This window comes from Oncorhynchus gorbuscha, linkage group LG20 (assembly GCF_021184085.1).
Source record: "Oncorhynchus gorbuscha isolate QuinsamMale2020 ecotype Even-year linkage group LG20, OgorEven_v1.0, whole genome shotgun sequence".
Lineage (NCBI taxonomy): Eukaryota > Metazoa > Chordata > Actinopteri > Salmoniformes > Salmonidae > Oncorhynchus > Oncorhynchus gorbuscha.
Window position 1 is genome coordinate 15181429 of NC_060192.1, and position 21290 is coordinate 15202718.

Sequence of the window (21290 nt, forward strand, 5' to 3'; positions counted from 1 at the left end):
ACCCACATTTACAATGATTACCAGTAGGCTACAGAGTACAGGGTTAAACTACAAAGATGAATCATGTAATTACGTAGCATATATAGCACTTTGGAGTATACAGATAAACATATATAAAAACAAATGGGCAAGTCACTTCAAGACTTGCCCAACGAGATCCATTGTAATAATAGGTATTAAGAATACTATAATTAGTGGGCACGAGCAAGACATACAACGACAGGCGCATCAGTATGCAAGGCAACACAAAGATGCAAACAAATTAAAAGGTTGATGTTTAAATCCACAGATTGAGAGGCTTTAGTGTGAAGGAGGAGTCAGACCACCAGTAGACGGAGGAGGGCTGTGAATTAAGATAATAGTTCCCCTATGAGTTTTCTGTGTGGGTTCATGACTCAGAAATATACTGTAGTCACACTAGAAACCACTAACTATGTGGAATGCATTTAGATAACCAACCATGACCAGCTAGCTCCATGTTGAAACCTTTCCCCTTTCAATTCTTAGAAAATGACATGTGGCAACTGGAGTTTCTTGTGAGTTTAAAGCGAAACAGGATTACAAATTGTACAAATTCCTGGAATTACCAAATTACTGTCCCTTGAATTTCAACATCAGCACCAATGTAGCACTTCAAGTACAATGTATTTGACCTGAATTGTAGTGAAATATATCATATTAAATTAGTTAAGACTCTGACAGTGAGGATTCGTAGTTGAACATATGTTTCTCCTTATTAAACAACTTAATCACCCATTTCAGTATTTACAATTATCTTCCAGGCATCCACATACACTTTAACTTATTGCTGTTCTTTCCCGTGCAGATTCTACGTAGTCTGATCTCTGACAATGTCACTTTTCAAGTAAAAAAATGCATGTCGTCTTGAACATACTCCGATTATAATCAGATGATAATAAGGACATCCTGGAACGAAGAAAAGCTGAAGCGTCACTCTATCTTCTTTCACATTCCACTGCACCATTTTTACTCAAGTTAAGAAATGAAGCGGCAAAAATATCTAAATTTCTAGCAGCAGGTGGAGTATAAAAACAAACATGGTTCCACTTCTCTTTAAAGGTGTGAAAACAAGAAGCAATTGTGTAGAGCATCCTTGTACCATCTAAACCACTGTGAAATATATTTTCCATAATCACAGAAGAAAAAATGCGCCCAAAGTTAGAGCTACAATGTTTTATAATGAAATGAACAAAACACAAATAAACAGATTTAGCTGCAGTGTGAGATGGTGACATGGTTAAACTCCCAGTGAGAAGACATATTTAGTAAGAATCAGCAAGAGCAGCTTGGTCCAGTTGCACCACCAGAGGTAAGATCCATTCCAGATAGTTCCAGTTCAGGCTGGACCAGTATTGGTGTTAATCTGACTGGCTACCACACACTAGGCTTGGGCGGTATACCGTATACCGGGGTATTTAGAACCTGGGCGGTATACCGTATACCGGGGTATTTAGAACCTGGGCGGTATACCGTATACCGGGGTATTTGGAAAAAGCCACGGGATGATTTTTCAAAACCGTTGAAACTATTTATTTTACATATTTTTTTTATACATTTTAATATTTATACCTACTTGTGCAATATGTTAGGAGATAAAGAACATTGCGTTCTTCATTTCAGTTTACGGTAGTCCCCAGTCACGTGGTGTTTGTTTACAAGAACACAACGATGAGAGACCAGACCCTTGTGAGTCACTCACTGTCGTGCAGCACGCGCTTCATAATTTTTCATTATGAAGCTTACGGGAACTAGTTTCCCAAAACAGCAGTTTGAGCCAATCATGTGCGTTTGTTTATAAAGAAGCACAAGGAGCAAAATGGGAGCTTTGTGAGGGGAGTCATCTCTACAGCACAACTTATGTGAGGTGATCAAGTTATTCTTGTATGAAATTAATTACTAAATGTTTGCCAGCTATATATCTTTTAACTATTAAGTTAACCATCTAAGATGTGCCAAATAAATTCTCTCCAGCGGGGTTTTGCTAACTTGCTAATGTTAGTTAAGTGGCTAACATTAGCTTGCAAGATAATAATAATAATTATTATCAAGCTTCTTGGTAACAGCAGCAGAGACAATCTACTCCTGGATTAAGATAATATTTGGATGCTACAGGCATGGTATGGAGGGATGGAAATGTGTATACTGCCCAACCCTACCACACACCCACCGCAGACCGACACACAGAATCCCGTGCTGACTCATCCAGACAGGAGCTGAGGTAAGTGGAAGGGCAAGATGCTGATGGGAGCCAAGGAACCAACAACACCACCACCACCACAGAGAGACACTGCAGTGGAATAGCTACAGCAGGACTTTGTGGGGTGGAGCATCATGCCCAGTGAGAAAGGGTTATTTAAGTAAGGGAAACTTGAGGAAGGGTGGGGGGGTTGCAGAGCCTGTAGTGGGGAAGAGGTGAAGAGCTACAGTAGTCTACCTGGTGAGCAGTTTGAAACAATGGACACAGAAACGATGTCCACACTGAGCCTGGACTGGCTTCCTCAGGACCTGGTGACACTGCTGGCATTGGTACTTAGCTTCCATGGAAACAGCCAGGACACTCTGGGGTATCCCTGGAAGGGAGGAGTCCAAAGAGGGTAAAGATATGCGGGCCATGCCTCTCCATCAACGTCTCATACAGCTTTCCTGTGTAAACAAATATCAAACCTTAATATTTAGCGAATGGATTAACCACACCCTATGTCCCAGGCCACTGCAATGATAGGTTACCTACATAACTCACAGAAAATATGGGATAGACCCAGCTGTTCTGTTTGTTTATTTGTAGCTGTTGCACATGGGATGCATGCACAGTTAAGCGTGTCTAAAAGCAACCTTCGCTGTATGTCGTCTAAGCACATTTCTGTCATTCAACCTCAGGTCAAAACAACAAATAAATGCAATATAATGTAGCAGTACTTAGTAATCAACAGATAATTCAAAAAGAGACAGGACAGGAGTGGCTTGGCAGGCAGACCTGCAGTATGGACTAGAAGTCAATCGATTAATCGACATGACCAATTAATTAGGGATGATTTCAAGTTTTGAACAATCGATAATCTGCCTTTTTGGACGCCGATTATGGCCGATTACATTGCAATCCAAGAGAAAACTGCGTAGCAGGCTGACTACCTGTTACGCGAGTGCAGCTTCAAAAGGACCCTGTGGCTGCAATGAGCCATGGTAAGTTGCTAGCTAGCATTAAATGTATCTTATAAAAAACAATCAATCTTCACAAAATCATAAATTGTGTCACTTCTCTTGCGTTCAGTGCAAGCAGTGTCAGGGTATATACAACAGTTTAGGCCGCCTGGCTCATTGTGAACTGTGTGACCGTAATTAATTAGCCAGAATTTTACAGCACTCTACTGCGTTTGCCAGCAGCTCTTAGCAATGCTTGAAGCACAGCGCTGTTTATGACTTCAAGCCTATCAACTCCCGAGATTAGGCTGGCAAAACTAAAGTGCCTATAAGAACATCTAATAGTCAAAGCTATATGAAAATACAAATGGTATAGAGAAATAGTTGAATCGTCATAATTCCTATAATAACTACAACCTAAAACATCTTAACTAGGAATATTGAACCACCAGCTTTCACATGTTCTCATGTTCTGAGCAAGGAACTTAAACGTTAGCTTTTTTATATGGCACATATTGCACTTTTAACTTTCTTCTCCAACACTGTGTTTTTGCATTATTTAAACCAAATTGAACATGTTTCATTATTTATTTGAGACTAAATAGATGTTATTTATGTATTATATTAAGTTAAAATAAAAGTGTTCATTGTTCATTCAGTATTGTTGTCATTATTACAAATATATCTATAAAAATTGGACAAGTAAATCGGTATCGGCCTTTTCTCTCTCTCCAATAATCGGTATCGGTATTGAAAAATCATAATCGGTCGACCTCTAGTATGGACAGATTGAATTGACGCTTAATCATTTTAGTCTCAGAGAGAGAGGATTTTTGTAATAGTTTGACATTTTAAAGTGAAGTCACCAAGAGAAATAGAAAATAGGTTTAAAAGGTGATGTTGTTACACAAGTAAATTAGTAGTGTTTGAAATTGTATATGCCTTTCCACATACCTTTAAACATAATAATGAATGGCTGGGGTCCTTTTTGTTTGTTTTTGCTGTTCTCCAAATAGTACTTTTGAGTTTTTGAAAGCTAGTCTACCTAATATCTAAGGTAGATATGTTCTATGTGTGCTATTCCTATGCTTCCATTCTTAAGTTTTGATTTTTCAATCTTTTACTTTCAGTATTGTATACAAGCTTCAAATAACTGAACATACAATATTCTTGGTTGTGGAAAATATATTTCACTATGGTTTAGATGGTACAATGATGCTCTACACAATTACTCCTTGTTTTGTCATAAAAACTGAAATTAGGCAAACTATTTTAGCAACCAGTGAATGGCAGAGCGATTTCTGCATATTGCACCTTTAATACATTGTGTGGCAATGCAGTAAATGAGCTCCAGCGTCAACGTCCAACCCCCCCCCCCCCCCCAGACAATTTGAGAAATCTAACTGAAACAATGTTCTTGTTTTGACAACTGCAAACGCACGCTGATCCAGAAAAACGACTTTAAACTGCATGTACCGTAGAGATGCAGCCATGGTACAGAAAACATTTTCTAAGTAGGTCTGTCCATTTCCTTTTTTTCCTTGCCAGTGGACATCTTGCTCAACTGTCGTACTAGGCTTAGCTATGGAGCCATGTATTTACGGCATAACGTTGACTTTCTCTGCCAGTGGCATAACGTTAACGTTGACTTTCTTCTCAGCAGTGCACTACCTGCACACTGAAAAGGTTTTCGGGGTAAGCGAGTCCCAATATCATGGCCATTCATCCAACCTACAAAAATAAGGAAGTGTTGTACTTACCAATTTAAGGCCCAATGTACTACAGCTTTTTGTGCTGTACTTTTTCTGTTGCTTTGCAACACGTGACTTATTACGGTGACTGTACACTAGATAGCAGTAAGTTGCTGCGCCCATATTGTGACTGGCTTGTAGGCGTATGAAGGTCTGGTTATGAAATGGGTACATAGTTAAGTTAAATAGTAATTATCCTCTAAAACGCTCTGGGGACAAACAAACTTAACTGCCCTGTTTCCAATTGTCCACATGACTGGGAGAACCTGTTCAAGTAAGTAAATACATTTCGAAAATGTAAAAACAAAACGACGTGTTATTAGCTAACTAACGTTAGCTGTAGTGCAGGCGAACTCATGAGTTGCTAAATGAGCTAACTTAGTTGGCTAGCTAGCTGTCTAGCCAACTTCAAATACTCTAGATAGCTAGCTAAGTGAATTAAATTTCACCATCTGCCTAACTTCATATTAGTTAGCTATCTTGATGTGTTTTTACAGTGATAAACAAACTCCAAATGCATATGTAGGTAACGTTAGCTAGTTAACACCCATGGAGGAGGGTGATAGGATAGCAGCCCGACTTTAAAAAAAAATATTTCACCTTTATTTAACCAGGTAGGCTAATTGAGAACAAGTTCTCATTTACAACTGCGACCTGGCCAACTGTCAGTGAGAGAGTAGGCTATTCTGGATAGGGCAGGTACTTTTGTGTGGTTCCTGTCCCTAGAAGTGAGGATGGAGATAATAGTAACAATATTCAGTGCGGTGTAATTTGACTATAATGAAGTCTGTTTCTTGTGAGGTTTTCTGTCCTCAAATAAAGAGCTATGAAACCTGTCTACATATGAAGAGGTCCCAATGAAGAGCAGTGGTTCACAGTCCTGGTCCTGGGGACTCAGAGGTGCACATTTTTGTTTTTGCCTTAGCACTGCACAGCTGATACAAATGGTCAACTCATCATCAAGCTTCAAGTGGTATTTATGTATTAATTTGTGATGCTATCCTTAATATGATCCTGTTATTGTCACATGCACATATGTGTGCCCATGGACCTATCTATCCAATGTTATCATGATTTGTTATCAGGAATATTATACTTTAGTAATCCACAATGACCTGGTGATGTAAAAGTCTAATAATTAGATTGTCTTCCATATTCCTACAGATGCTTTGTAACTGGAGATTCCTTCAAAATGATTGCCTACAGTTAACATGTAGGGCACTGCAAGGATGGGTGACCAGGGCCATCTAGGACTGCCTGCTGGAGGAATTCAGTTGGGTGAAGGCTACCAGTGTCCTGCATAACTTTGGGGTGGCAGGTAGCCTAGTGGTTAGAGCATTGGGCCAGTAACCAAAAGGTTGCTAGATCAAATCCCTCGTGCTGCCCCTGAAAAAGGCAGTTACCCACTGTTCCTAGGCCATCATTATAAATAATAATTTGTTCTTAACTGGCTTGCCTAGTTAAATAAAGGTTCAATAACAAAATAACTTAATGAGGATGGACACGAGGCTCTGCAGGATGTTTCAAGGATGGGGTCCAGCAACGCAACAAGACTGAGATCTTCACCTCCTACTTCTTCGAAGAGGGTGCTGTTCCCTGGCAACTCCATAGACTATGCACAACCAAATGCTCTTTTAAAAGTCATTCACATTGCAATAACAGTGTTCTTCCATTTACTTACTGCAGTTATTCAATTCCCAGTTTCTCTCACCTTTGATTTCTACTTCTCGGGTGAGGGTGCTGTTTAGGTAAGGGTGTGATGTCTGTACAAAAATAAAACAGCCATTTCAAATCACTCATATTGAAAATATGTAGAACAATTAGACACCCTATAACCCACACCTACACACATGTATCAATCTGATTGATTGATTGTGTTGCTCCGGTGTATAACTGGCTCCTTCCACCTTGAAAGAATAGGCAAGATGGCCAACCATGGAGAATAGCAAGACACTTCATTATTTCTATAACTACGCTATATTGTTTGTCCTCGTGTGTCCTTTCATGTTTTTCAGCATAAAGTACTCTGCAGCTGCTTAGTGTGGTGTGGACACCAGGTGAGGCCACACACACAGATTACTGTTCGACACTGTTTAACTACCTTATTTTCACAATCAGTCGCTCTTCACTTCATCCCTTTCTCCTCTTCTCCACAAATCCTCTAGGTTATATCAGCTGTGTCAGTGAACCCCTCCTGCATCTGAACTGGCTACATAGAATTGTAATTAGTGTTTAATGTTTTACGGACTCCTGAGAGAACCAGCAAACCAGGCTGTAGTCTTGTGAAACAGTGGATGTAAAGAATCTAGCTAGCTTAAGCATTTACTGCTAATTTTAATGTATAATTTTGGAAACTTGCCTTGCAGATATTTGCCATGCAATGCAGCTGGAGTAACGTAGCTAACTATTTTCTTGCTTATTGTGTAGTGGAGGATAAAAAAATACCTGTATGCCTGTGGATGTATAGCTAGCTATGTAGTTGATCTGTGGAGGGAACCTTAAATATTAGGCCAGAACCTAGCTATCATAGCCGGTTGTATCGACTTAAAACATTAATGGCATTAATAAAGCCTTTAGATAGAGTATAAAATAACTTGTATATTGTGCCAAGGATGCAAGTTGTAAATACATGTAGTTATTACCAAGTTATTACCCACATTGTAGCCTGTAATTTGAATAAATTTCACTGATCATGTACTCTACCTTGGCAAAAACCCTAACACTGTCAGTCATCATAATCATAAGGAGGTGACATGCTAAACTGACCTTGTATCATTAACTCTGGGACTACTATATCTCTATCTGTATTTCAATGTTAAGCATAACACTTCCTGTTGACCTGACCAAGTGACCTCTTACCTCTCATCATGCTGTGCCCTGTATGTAGCCAGTTCAGGTGCGGGAGGGGTTCACCGACACAGCTGATATAACCTAGAGGATTTAGGGAGGAGAGGGATGAAGTGAAGGTGCGACTTATTGAGAAAATAAGGTAGTTTAAAGAGACAGCGTTCAACAGGAATCTGTATGTGGCCTCACCTGGTGTCCACTAGTACTTTATACCGAAAAACATGCAGACACACGAAAACAAACAATATAGCGTAGTTATATACAATATAGCGTAGTTATTCTCCATGGTTGGTCCTTTTGCCTATTCTTTGAAGGTGAAAGGAGCCAGTTACACCTGAGCCTACTATCTGTACAACACAATCCATCAATCCGATTGATACATGAGTGTGTAGGTGTGGGTTATAGGGTGTCTAATTGTTCTACATTTTTTCAATATGGGTGACTTAAAAGAGCCTGTTTTGTTTTTATACAGACAGCACCCTTACCTGAGAAGTAGAAATCAAAGGGAGAGAAACTGGGAATTGAATAACTGCAGTTGACATAGCTAAGTAAAATATGAGAATACTCTTATTGCAATGTGGATGGCTCTTAAAAAGAGCCTTTGGTTGCGCACAGTGTAGTCTATGGTGTTGCCAGTGTCCAGCACCCTCTGAAGAAGTAGGAAGTGAAGATCTCCCGCACACGGATTGCCTCCCGTGCTGCGTTGTTGGCCCCCCATCTTTGAAATATCCTGCAGAGCAGCAGACCTCTCCTCTGGCACACGACGGCGAGCTACAGATCCACTGCTAGTCCTCGTGTCCATCCTCATTAAGTTATGCAGGATACAGGTAGCCTTCACCCAACTGAATTCCCCCAGGAGGCAGTCCCAGATGGCCCTGGTCACCCAACCTTGCAGTGCCCTACACAGTAACTGTAGGCAATCGTTTTGAAGGAATCTCCAATTGTACGGTATCTGTAGGAATATGGAAGAAATGTCATTATTAGACTTACATCATCAGGTCATTGTGAATTACTAAAGTATAATATATTTTATGACAAATAATGATAACATTGGATAGATAGATTCATGTGCACACATATGTGCATGTGTAGCGTGTGACAATAAAAGTATCATATTAAGGATAGCATCACAAAGTAATACATAAATACCACTTGAAGCTTGATGATGAGTTGATCATTTGAATCAGCTGTGCAGTGCTAAGGCAAAAACAAAAATGTGCACCTCTGAGTCCCCAGGACCAGGACTGTGAACCACTGCTCTTCATTGTGACCTCATCTGCAGACAGGCTTTCACAGCTCTCTGTATCAGAGGACATAAAACATCACAAGAAACAGACTTCATTATACTCAAATTAGACAGCACTGAATATTATGTTACCATCATCTCTGTCCTCACTTCTAGGGACAGGAACCACACAAAAGTACCTGCCTTATCCAGAATAGCCTACTCTCCCTTTGACAGTTGGTGCTGCTATCCCTTCACCCTCCTCCATGGCTGTTAAGTAGCTACTTAAAAATGCATTTGAAGTTTTTTTTTTTTTACAATGATAAATACATCAAGGTAGCGAGCTAATATGAAGTTAGGTAGCTGGTGATATTTAATTCACTTAGCTAGCTAGCTAAAGAAAATGTAAAGTTGGCTCGATAGCATACTAGCTACGTCGTTAGCATATCATTTGAGTTAGTCTGCACTGTAGCTAGTTGGCTAATAATACATTCGTTATTTTTTACATTTTTGAAATGTATAGTAATGATGGGCTGTCTGGAGCTTGGTCTGCGGTGCCTGGGTGTGGGTGCTTGGGGAATGTCATTGCCAGAGGGGGTGAATGTGGGGGTCCCTGGGGTTTGGAGAGAGGAAGCCCCTCTGTATTGGGCTAAACTGTCCCGGTGCAGTGCCACCTTTCTCCCCCAACGCCGATACCGATTATTGGAGGACAAAAAAAGCCGATACTGATTAAATCGGCAGATTTTTAAAATGTATTTGTAATAATGACAATTACAATAATACTGAACACTTATTAACTTAATATAATACATCAATAAAATCAATTTAGCCTCAAATAAATAATGAAACATGTTCAATTTGGTTTAAATAATGCAAAAACAAAGTGTTGGAGAAGAAAGTAAAAGTGCAATATGTGCCATGCAAGAAAGCTAATGTTTAAGTTCCTTGCTCAAAATATGAGAAAATATGAAAGCTGATGGTTTCTTTTAACATGAGTCTTCAATATTCCCAGGTAAGAAGTTTTAGGTTGTAGATATTATAGGAATTATTGGACTATTTCTCTCTATACCATTTGTATTTCATATACCTTTGACTATTGGATGTTCTTATAGGCACTTTAGTATTGCCAGTGTAACAGTATAGCTTCCGTACCTCTCCTCGCTCCTACCTGGGTTCAAACCAGGAACACAACAACCACTCTCGAAGCAGCGTTACCCATGCAGAGCAAGGGGAACTACTCCAAGTCTCAGAGCGAGTGATGTTTGAAATGTTATTAGCACGCACCCCGCTAACTAGCTAGCCATTTCACATCACATCGTTACACCAGCATAATCTCGGGAGTTGATAGGCTTGAAGTCATAAACAGCAGAGTTGCTGGCAAAACACACAAAAGTGCTGTTTGAATGAATGCTTACGAGCCTGCTGCTGCCTACCACCGCTCAGTCAGACTGCTCTATCAAATCATAGACTTAGTTATAACATAATAAACACACAGAAAAGCGAGCCTTAGGTCATTAATATGGTCGAATCCGGACACTATCATCTCGAAAACAAGACGTTTATTCTTTCAGTGAAATACGGAACCGTTACGTATTTATCTAACGGGTGGCATCAATCAGTCTAAATATTCCTGTTAAATTGCGCAACCTTCAATGTTATGTCATAATTACATAAAATTCTGGCAAATTAGTTAGCAATGAGCCAGGCGGCCCAAACGGTTGCATATACCCTGACTGCGTGCAATGAACGCAAGAGAAGTGACACAATTTCACCTGGTTAATATTGCCTGCTAACCTGGATTTCTTTTAGCTAAATATGCAGGTTTAAAAATATATACTTCTGTGTATTGATTTTGTTGTTGTTGAATTTGACCCCCTTTACTCCCCAATTTCGTGGTATCCAATTGTTAGTAGTTACTATCTTGTCTCATCGCTACGGGCTCGGGAGAGACGACGGTCGAAAGCCATGCGTCCTCCGAAGCACAACCAGGCTCTGTCGCAGCCTTGCGGCGACACACAATTGGCCTAGCATCGTCCGGGTTAGGGAGGGCTTGTCCAGTAGGGATATCCTTGTCCCATCGCGCACTAGTGACTCCTGTGGCCAACCAGGTCGCCAGGTGCACAGTGTTTCCTCCGACACATTGGTGCGGCTGGCTACCGGGTTGAATGCGCGCTGTGTTAAGAAGCAGTGCGGCTTGGTTGGGTTGTGTTTCGGAGGACGCATGGCTCTCAACCTTCATCTCTCCCGAGCCTGTACAGGAGTTGTAGCGATGAGACAAAATAGTAACTACTAACAACTGGATACCACGAAATATATATATATTTTTAAATGAGGTCTAAGAGAGAGAGGTAGGAAGACGGTGAGCTTCAGTCGGTAAAAATGGCGGGAAAGGGGGAGATGGTTTGTTAAAGAAGAATTTCACCGGATGTTGTCGTAGTGGAACGCTAGCGGATCACCTAGCCGCTTAATTAATCCTTTCCCTAACCCTTTCAGCTAAACCTTTTCCTAACCCTTTAACCTAATTCTTTACCCCAAACCTCGTTAACATTAGCTAGAATTGGCCACCTAGCTAACCTAAGCCAAAACAAATGTAAATTCGGAAAAGATCATACATTTAGCAAATTTGTAACATACTGTACGAATTGCAATTTAATTGTAATTCGTAACATATCATACGGAATGGATGGACATCCACAAATGAATACATACCATACAAAATGTAATATCATACTAAATGGAGTATCTCAGAGTTACATACAGATTAATATGAAATGCTCTGTGACCATGTTGTTTCAAAAGTATTTTGAATGTAGTGAACTACTTTTTTAAAGTAACTTTAGTTAAGTAAACTATATTTTTCTTAAGGGTAGCTTTAGTGTGAATTACTATATTATATTCTATTTTATCTTCATCTATGCCACTGTGACAATACTTAGATTTGTGTTTATTGTGTATATGTTGTGAAATTATTAGATATTACTTGTTATATATTACTGCACTGTAGGAGTTAGAAACACAATTTTGCTACACCCACAATAACATCTGAAAAACACATGTATGTGACCAATAACATTTTATTTGAATGAATTGGTAGCTTGGTAAACTGGACTAGCTTCGCAAACATTATTATAGCATAGGCATTCAAAAATACCGGGCACAAAACGTTAGGTGGGTGGGGTGAGATAAAACGAGTCAAGCATGGCCTTGTCTAGGTGGTGTTTTGTATAAATATTGACAGGTTTTGAAAAATAAATAAAAGCTGGACAACCACGAGTACAGGCTAAATAAGGAATTTCAACGAGACAGCTGTGGGTTGTAGGTGAAGTTGGAAGACGTCATCGACACACAGAGAGCTAGTCAAACTAAAACGACATTGGCAGACAAAAGTAGATAGTCCTCCTTCACTGACTTCTTATCCATACACACACAAGGGTACAAGTCCCACATGTATACCTTCGTAAACAAACAGGCCCTGGCTGGCGAGTACACATAGAAGTGAAATTCTATGTAGCGAGTACAGAGAAGACCAGAGCATGCGCAGAACTGTGTATTTTCTTGTGTGTTCCTGTGTAACCTCTTGCTATGTGGTCACAAAATCCGTGACATGTCCTTCAATTTACGTTTGCACATTGTACAGCGTGGAGAAAGTTCTTCTTCGATGATGTTTAAACGGCGGTTGAAATCCAATATGTTGCATTACCGCCACCAACTAGACTAGCCTACCCTACTATTTAAATATATTTAGTCCTACCTCACGCCAACAACCTGAAAGGATGGGACATCACCACTTAACACACCCTGTAACTCTTCTGATCTCAAGTCTCGCACACCCAAATACCTCTCTGCAACTGCCACCACAACCTCAATTTTCTGCAACTTCTGTTCCCTCCCTGCAGTACAGTTGATAACCATTGCTAAAAATCCAGTCTTACTGAAACATATCACTTGTTGGCCTATCCCTCTGTACTGGTACAGATCTACTACTCACACGACTCCTCTCAGGATCCCTCCCCCTTGACCCATCTTTCTCTACTTTCTTCACTGCCTCAGCATATGACAACTTCTGCACTACTCTAACCCTGGAAACCTCAACCTGCCTCTCTCGCACGGACATTTCTGATCCCCAGCCCCATTGGCACCCCTACAATTAACACATACCACTACATTCCCCAATGCTACACATCCCTAGGAACCTCCCTCCTACACACTGCTGCCACATGACTATAAGCTGGACACCTGTAACAACGTAATGTATTCAGCACAAAAGCTCGTACAGGATCATTTATATATCCTAACATCACTTTGTCGGGCAAAGACTCAACATCAAAACTCAGAACGCCAGGTCGCAATTGTAAATGAAAATTTGTTCTCAACTTGCCTACCTGGTTAAATAAAGGTGAAATAAATAAAAAAAGAACAGACAATGACTTCTGTTTCACCACTCTCGCCACCCTGTCTGCGTCGCACCAAGCGACGAGCATCACATACACCGGGAATCTTCCCCTTCAGTTGGTCAAATAACCTTCTATCTTATGTAACCATACCAAACGTAACATATCATACTAATGTCAGTGTCCTAGTCTGAGACTAGTCTTTGAAAAATTATCATATGTAAATCTGAAATGTCAGACTACAAATTGCAAGACAGATTACTTTGGGGTCATAATTTATAATATGTTTCAAATGGGAATTTGGCATGTCTTATGCTGAAAAATAAAGGAAATTATTGCGTTCTTCACCCATATTATATTTTAGTCAAAAAAGTAGTGTGTAGTTCGAGTAGTAAGTTACACAGTAAGAAACGTATTAACTACTGAAAACACTACCTAGATTTGAATTTAGTTCAACTACCACTAAGCTACTGCAACATTTTGATAAAATCACTAGTTGAACTACATATAGTTCACTACTACCCAACACTGATAATAATTTCCTGTTTGTAAAATGCTTTTTTGTGTCATGTGTGCTTTGTAAACATACAGTTAATGTGAAACTCAAAATGCGTTCCAAGATTCCCATCACACTAATTTCCTTGCTGGTCTCATGTACTACTCATTTACTAGGACAATTCATCACTGTTTGACAGTAAACTAGAGCACTGGAAACTACCAGTGGCCCCATCTGAGCAGTGATAATTGATGATCCATTGTGGATGGGATGAATGACTGCTTCAGAGTCAGGTGTTCTGCATTATCATGTCTGATGGTGTTTGCTCTCCCCCACAGGCGTGTGTCTGGCAGCAGCATAGTGGTCTAAACTCTGCAGACAGCCACCCACATCCCTACAAACATCATCCAGAAAGCACTGCTGGCTGTGGGCCCTGGGGTGGCAGCCCTGCAGGACCCCTACAGACACGGTGAAAAGGATGCCCACTTCCAGTTGTGATATGTTCACATGGATATTTACATGTGTAGGAAGTTTAGACATCATCAAGAGTATTTAGCACTGACAAACTCCTTATTAACCAAAGCCATAGGTGTATAGTACCAAGAGTTTGGCTAAATATAATGGTACTCAGTTTGTTTGACTCTGATATTAACCCCAGAGCAGGCAATGGGTTGTTCTACCAATTCGGTGCTTTTAAGATGTTTTGGTGGGGGAAAAAACTTTTGATTTCACCATTTTATATATTCTGTCATAAAGAGCACATGTTCAACTTAATAAAAGAGGTCAAATAATAAAAATAACAATAGTAAGTGCCAAGTAAAGTAACAGGGTTGACGAGTTCATCTTAAATCAGCAATAAATCCCCTTGTGACAGGGGGAATGGAAGCTTATTGTGTACAACAGGGAGGGTCAAGTGAATGGAAAAAAATGAAATTGAAACATTTCTAGCCTGCCTATCTATGGGTAATAGGGTTGGCTGACTTGTTATGCTCAGCCTACTCAGTTTTCCACCACAAAACACCAGAAAATTTACAAAAAGAGTAGAACCAGCTCACCTGCTTTTACACTAGACATTACTATGAGATGTTCAATGTTTCTTTTGAAAAAAATATTTTAAAAGGAATAGGTTCACCATATTAAAACGAGAGTTCAGTTTTTGTAACAGGGTTAACCTTTAAAATAAGGGACAGCTTTTTTATCTTAAAATGAATAACTAATCACATTAAATAAATCATAATAATCAGAATGTACTTTCTCAAAGCAACAAAATTACTAGGGCTTTATAATGATGTGGAAAACTTAAGTGGATGAAAATGTTCCTCGAAGTTAGAGGGGACTTGTCAAAATGCTGTATTTTGGCACTTTAACAACTCTTTATTCATAGAAAAAATTATAACAGGCTTTTAAATTCAATGTGCACAATTTCTAACTAAAATATCAAAGGGATGCAAACGGCACTTATTTCATGGAACGACCATAACACTGATCCATAATGAGTTTGGTATGGGTGGGGTGTTCCCTGTTTTGTTTTCCTGTCTGCAGTGAAAATTCAAAGTAGGTGATTAAGTTTCATTACTCAGTAATCGATACCTAGCAGGGTTATTTAGTGGTTTTCCTGTGTCATATAGATCCTTTGTTACCAGGTCTGGTAAAACAAGATCAAAAACTGTGAAACGGTCTTAGTGAAATTAGATGAAAAGCTTGATTTAAAACAAGTAATTGAAATATCAATTATTCGAAAGGGTGAGAAATAACTTAAGTTTCTCTTTTTGTGTAACATACTACACTGCATTTTTCTCAATAAAAATGACCATATTTTTGTCACTGTGATCCCTGTTCCCCATGTATTGTAGACATGGTGGTCCGTTCTCGGCGAGACTACAGGACACCTGGCCCTCATTACGCTCTGGGACAGAACAAGAGGAGACCCTGAGGGCCATACCATTCTAATGTATGGCACAAACTCTGCTCTGTCCTACTCAGTGTTTATGTCCATCCTGATTCCTGAAATACACATCTCTACGATTGGGTTAAGTTCTGTGGGAACATATATGTCCATTACTACTCTTGTGTGTAGGTTTCATCTATTGGTGTGTTAGAGAGCGCCCATGGATTAGGATATCCACGTTGGATCTGTCCAAGATGGACTTTCTTCCAGATGGATCCTCAGGGAGAGAGTACTTGCGCTTCCTTGAGGACAATGTGAGTTTGTGAAGGACTGATCTCTTTGCAGAGAGAGTGTAGTGGTTTTGTAGCTTATCCTCATATCGCTCTACTTTCTCTTTCCCTCTCTTTCTCAGAGGGTGACCACTGACTCAAGGGCAGATGTGAAGTTTGTGGATAATGAAGAGTTGGCGTATGTTATGCAGAGATACAGAGAGGTCCACGATTTACTGCACAGCTTACTAGGCTTGCCCACTAACATGCTAGGTGAGTCTGCCACCATAGAAGTAGGATTCATCGATTACATACAGTGAGCGCCAAAAGTATTGGAACAGAGTACATTTTTGCTTTCTACCCCAGATACAATGACCATGCCATTAAAATGCAGACAGTCAGCTTTAATTTGAGAGTATTTTCATCCATATCGGGTGAACCATTTAGAAATGTAGAAATTACAGCACTTTTTGTACATACAGTGCCTTATTGTATTCATACAGTTGAAATCGGAGGTTTACATAAACTAGTTTTAATGACTCCAACCTAAGTGTTTCAACCACTCCACAAATTTCTTGTTAACAAACTATTGTTTTGGCAAGTCGGTTAGCACAATTTTTCCAACAATTGTTTACAGACAGATTATTTCACTTAATTGGAGGTGTACCTGTGGATGTATTTCAAGGCCGACCTTCAAACTCAGTGCCTCTTTGCTTGACATCATGGGAAAATCAAAAGAAGTCAGCCAAGACTTCAGAAAAAAAATTGTAGACCTCCACAAGTCTGATTCATCCTTGGGAGCAATTTCCCAAGGCCTGAAGGTACCATGTTCATCTGTACAAACAATAGTACTCAAGTATAAACACCATGGGACCACGCAGCCATCATACCGCTCAGGAATGAGATGTGTTCTGTCTCCTAGATATTGGTGTGAAAAGTCCATATCTATCCCAGAACAACAGCAAATGACCTTGTGAAGATGCTGGAGGAAACAGGTACAAAGTATCTATATCCACAGTAAAACGAGTCCTATATCGACATAACCTGAAAGGCTGCTCAGCAAGGAAGAAGCCACTGCTCCAAAACCATCATAAAAAAAGCCAGACTATGGTTTGCAACAGCCATCAGAGATGATTGCAATACAGTCTGCTTTCTCTAAGATTTGCTTGACCTTCACTTGAACTCTGCATCCAGCAAATGAGTAGATAAAGCATGTCTGGTTAGAGGGGTGTATGCTAAATGGTATATATATAATTCTACATATATATATATATTTATATATATTTATATATAATGTATTGTCATTTTTGCGTCACTTGTATTGTAAATAAGAATAGAATATGTTTTTAAACACTTCTACAATAATGTGGATGATACTAGTCTTGGGCGGTATACCATAAATCGGGGTATTTGGAAAAAGCCACAGGATGGTTTTTCAACACCATCAATGCCGTTGAAACTATCTATCTATCTAAACTATCTATCTATCTATCTATCTATATATATATATATATATATATATATATATATATATATATATATATATATATATATATTAATACAGTTGAATATTTGTAGATACTTTAAGTAAATAAATACTTGCAGCCAACTTGTGCGATACTTTAGCAGAAAAAACACATTGCGTTCTTCATTTCACCTGTTACAATATTTATGTAGCTTAGCGTAGTCCCCAGTCACATGTCACGTGGTGTTTGCTTACTAGAACACAACATGAGAGACCGGAACCTTGTGAGTCCCTCACTGTTGGTGCAGTATGCGCCAGGTGATCTAAGTACAGTATGGAATTCATAACTAAATATTTGACAGCTAGATACAGTATCTTATAACTATTAAGTTAACTGTTGCTTCCCACAATGTTAACAATATTCCATACCGCACTTCTTGACACCCACCCGCTTAACCCAGCCGCACCAATAAGTCAGAGGAAGCACTGTTCAACTGATGACCGAGGTGCAATGAGCCAAGTAAAGCCCCCCGGCCAAACCCTCCCCGAACCCAGATGACGCTGGGCCAAAATTGTGCGCCACCCTATGGGACTCCCGATCACGGCCGATTGTGATACAGCCTGGGATCGAACCCGGGTCTCTAGTGACGCCTCCAGCACTGCGATATAGTTCTTTAGACCGCTGTGCCACTTGGGAGGCCCCCGGACTTAATTTCTAATGACAAAGTGTTGTCGGGCCTGCTGACACTTTCCACAAACAAACGGTGCTTGTCATTACTTGTGGGAAAGCTCTCCCCATACACTCTACACACATTTTTGAGGGCGTACTGTAGTTGACCATTTTTTAGTGGGAGGATGGTGCTCCATAACCTCTTATGTATCGGCTGTGGCTTAGCCTAGCTATCTGCGTCTGCATTGGGTCTGCTTCTGTCATGTTTCCGAGGGGATTCTTTTTTATGAGCACAATTCCCGCCCGCCTTTTAAGCCCTGTCTACCTAAATTCATGATTTTTTGGGAGTTGTCTGTCTGAAGAGCACCCTCCCCGGAACTTTTTTTTCTCCCTTTTTAAAGTAGCCAAGAGAATCCCACACGATCCCCTGACCTAGTGCTAAGGATTTCCGAGAATATTAGGTGGGACTTTCAGTCCCGTCAATGACACATCGCTTCGTAGGTTTTTAGAATTTAAATCAAATTGCGTATGAAAATTAAATACTTCCTGAAACTGAATTTCCTGAAAGTTTCATATTGAATTTAAAGGGAGTATTGTCTGAGTATTAACATCAGCTGTAAATGCTTCCTTCTCTGTTGTACAATAACTATTGGCATCAGTCTTGTATTTGTAAAGTAATGTGATTATTTCGGCATGACTGTTTCCTTGTGGCTCTCCCACAGATGTCTGGAATCCCTGGTGACGTCCCTGGGGACGTGGGCTGTGAGGAATGGCCAACAGGCTCGCTGTGTCCTGCTGGGAGCAGTCTGTAGGACCTAAGACTGGAACTGAACATCGAGCCTCCCCTGCTGACCGTCACAGCTTCCAGCCAGAGACCACATCAGACTCATAGCACTGACCTCTTGATGTCACACTGTGTCTGGTCACACTGTGCAACCAGATGGTAGAGGATGCAGGAACTCTTTGGAGTGATGTAATGTTGGAATTTTGTTTCATTTCCCCTTGACAATGGTTAAGTACATTATGACCTGACATTGAGTAGAAGGGACATTTTTGGAACAAAACCTTGTTGAGGGTCTTGTATTACCCACTGCCATTCTTCAAGCGACAAGTCATTACCTAGGTTGGACAAACCAAGGACATGCAAGAGCCTGTTGCTGCTGGTTACACCAGTGGTGGCTTAGTCATGTCTGGTATCATTCAGATGCTGAGACTGGTTCTATCTGACATTTCCTTCTCTTATAACTCAAGGTACATCACCCACCTGGTACTGTAATGACTGTCAATCATTGACTGTTTTATTTGACAATGTGTGTGTTCATGACAAGCACAGCACTGTTCATGCATCTCTGGTGTGAGATGTAACGTATCAATAAATTGTTTGCACTTTGTTGAAACCTTTTTTCGATAATGCTGGGTTTAGTACAGTACTGTATTATCCAAATTACTACTAGTCTAACTTGTTGCTCAGTCAGCTGGAGCTGAAGTTTGCTTGGATGTTTTTTTCCAGTTTGTTTGAAGTCGGAACTGACAATGTCAACAGCAATGTGTCACTAAGATGGGAGCATTCTGTGAAGCCCTTTAAGTTTTCCAAACTACTTCTCACTTATACAGAACTATCTTTGATAACCATTATGGGGAGTTTTCTGTATTTTCTTCTTTCTCTAGGAAGGCAGGTTTTTCTTATCCACAAAGAAACATCCATTAATAGTACCTCATACCATGTGGTTGATACAGTAAAAGTCTATTTAAGAATTTTTTCTTGTAGAATGTAAACTTTGTTTATATATACAGTACCAATCAAAAGTTTGTACACCTACTCATTTCAGGTTTTTTTTTTTTCTATTTTCCTATTTTCTACATTATATGAAATAACACATGGAATCATGTAGTAACCAAAAAAAGTGTTAAACAAATCAAGATATTTTATATTCTTCAAAGTAACCACCCTTTGCCTTGATGATAGCTTTGCACACTCTTGGCATTCTCTCAACCCGCTTCACATGGAATGCTTTTCCAATTTTGAAAGAGCTCCCACATATGCTGAGCACTTGTTGGCTGCTTTTCCTTCACTCTGAGGTCAGGTGATTGTGGAGGCCAGGTCATCTGATGCAGCACTCCATCACTCTCCTCTTTGGTCAAATAGCAAAAAATCTCACATTTGGACTCCTCAAACCAAAGGACAGATTTCCCCCTTTCTAATGTCCATTGATCGTGTTCTTGGCGCAAGCAAGTCTTCTTATTATTGGTGTCCTTTAGTAGTGGTTTATTTGCAGCAATTTGACCATGAAGGCCTGATTCATGCAGTCTCCTCTAAACAGTTGATGTTGAGATGTGTCTGTTACTCTAACTCTGAAGCATTTTTTGAGCTGCAACTTCTGAGGCTGGTAACTAATGAACTGGGATGCGCGCAAGATGGAGGTCAGTGCAGATGTGTAGCTGAAGGAATAATTGGATTTCCTCACCCAAATATGACCATTTGGTCATTTCTAAGGCCAAAGTAATTGATTACTCTCTTAAATGTATTCCCCTCTAAAACTATTAAGTTAGCGACAACACTAGGTAGCCAGATCAGCTAGCTAGCTCAAAAACTGTAAACTTCCACGACCAAAACCAAATGAAAAGAAATGGAGGAGAAATCATCAGATGGACAATTAACAGCAAAAGATGGAATGGTTTTGGGTACTCCTCTAGAGGAGAAATACTGCTATGTGTGATAAATTCTGTGAGCACGGACAACGAAGGCGCCTATCCAGTCCCCAGCTCGGGCTGTTACCTTACGACCCCGGCACTCCAGTCAAGCCCCAGGGGGAAAAGATGAGAGGGCAATAGGGTATGTCACGTCTTGAGATGTGAAACAATATTGTGATGCTTTTGACAGCAAAGACAGGTGAAAGGGCAAATGGCTTAGGGAGAATACAATGAAAATTGAGGCCATAAAAATCAGTTGACTTTATCTATGTATAAGTGAAAACCCTCAAAAGTGACATGAAGAAAGTGGAAGTTACTTGCCAGGAAAATAAAAAGGTGACTGAACTCGAGCAAAAGATGAATGAGATAGGGAGATACCAGCGCAGGTGGAACCTGAGGCTCCTTGGAATTCTAGAGCAGGCCGGTGAGGACATCAAA

The 21290-nt window shown here is 40.1% G+C and overlaps 1 protein-coding gene and 1 long non-coding RNA gene across 3 annotated transcripts in view; one reads left to right on the top strand and one right to left on the bottom strand.

Annotated features, from left to right (window-relative positions):
- Nucleotides 1–5071, bottom strand: part of LOC124007347 (TNF receptor-associated factor 2-like) — a 23954-nt gene extending 18883 nt beyond the window's left edge. Inside the window, exons 1-2 of one of the 2 annotated variants that reach the window (XM_046317839.1) lie at nucleotides 4920–5071; nucleotides 2456–2664 (exon numbers count right to left, since the gene is read on the bottom strand). In XM_046317839.1, the coding sequence (XP_046173795.1) occupies nucleotides 2456–2634 (179 nt within the window). In that variant the 5' untranslated portion in view covers nucleotides 2635–2664; nucleotides 4920–5071. Of the gene's footprint in view, nucleotides 1–2455; nucleotides 2665–4635; nucleotides 4841–4919 lie in introns of those variants that run through there. The other variant, XM_046317841.1, reaches the window with a different exon arrangement.
- LOC124007348 lies at nucleotides 5027–19918 on the top strand. The gene is made up of 6 exons (XR_006833912.1): nucleotides 5027–5184; nucleotides 14208–14338; nucleotides 15723–15820; nucleotides 15947–16071; nucleotides 16170–16299; nucleotides 18884–19918. It is a non-coding gene; the product is annotated as an uncharacterized LOC124007348 (long non-coding RNA).
- Nucleotides 19919–21290: the final 1372 nt, after the last annotated feature.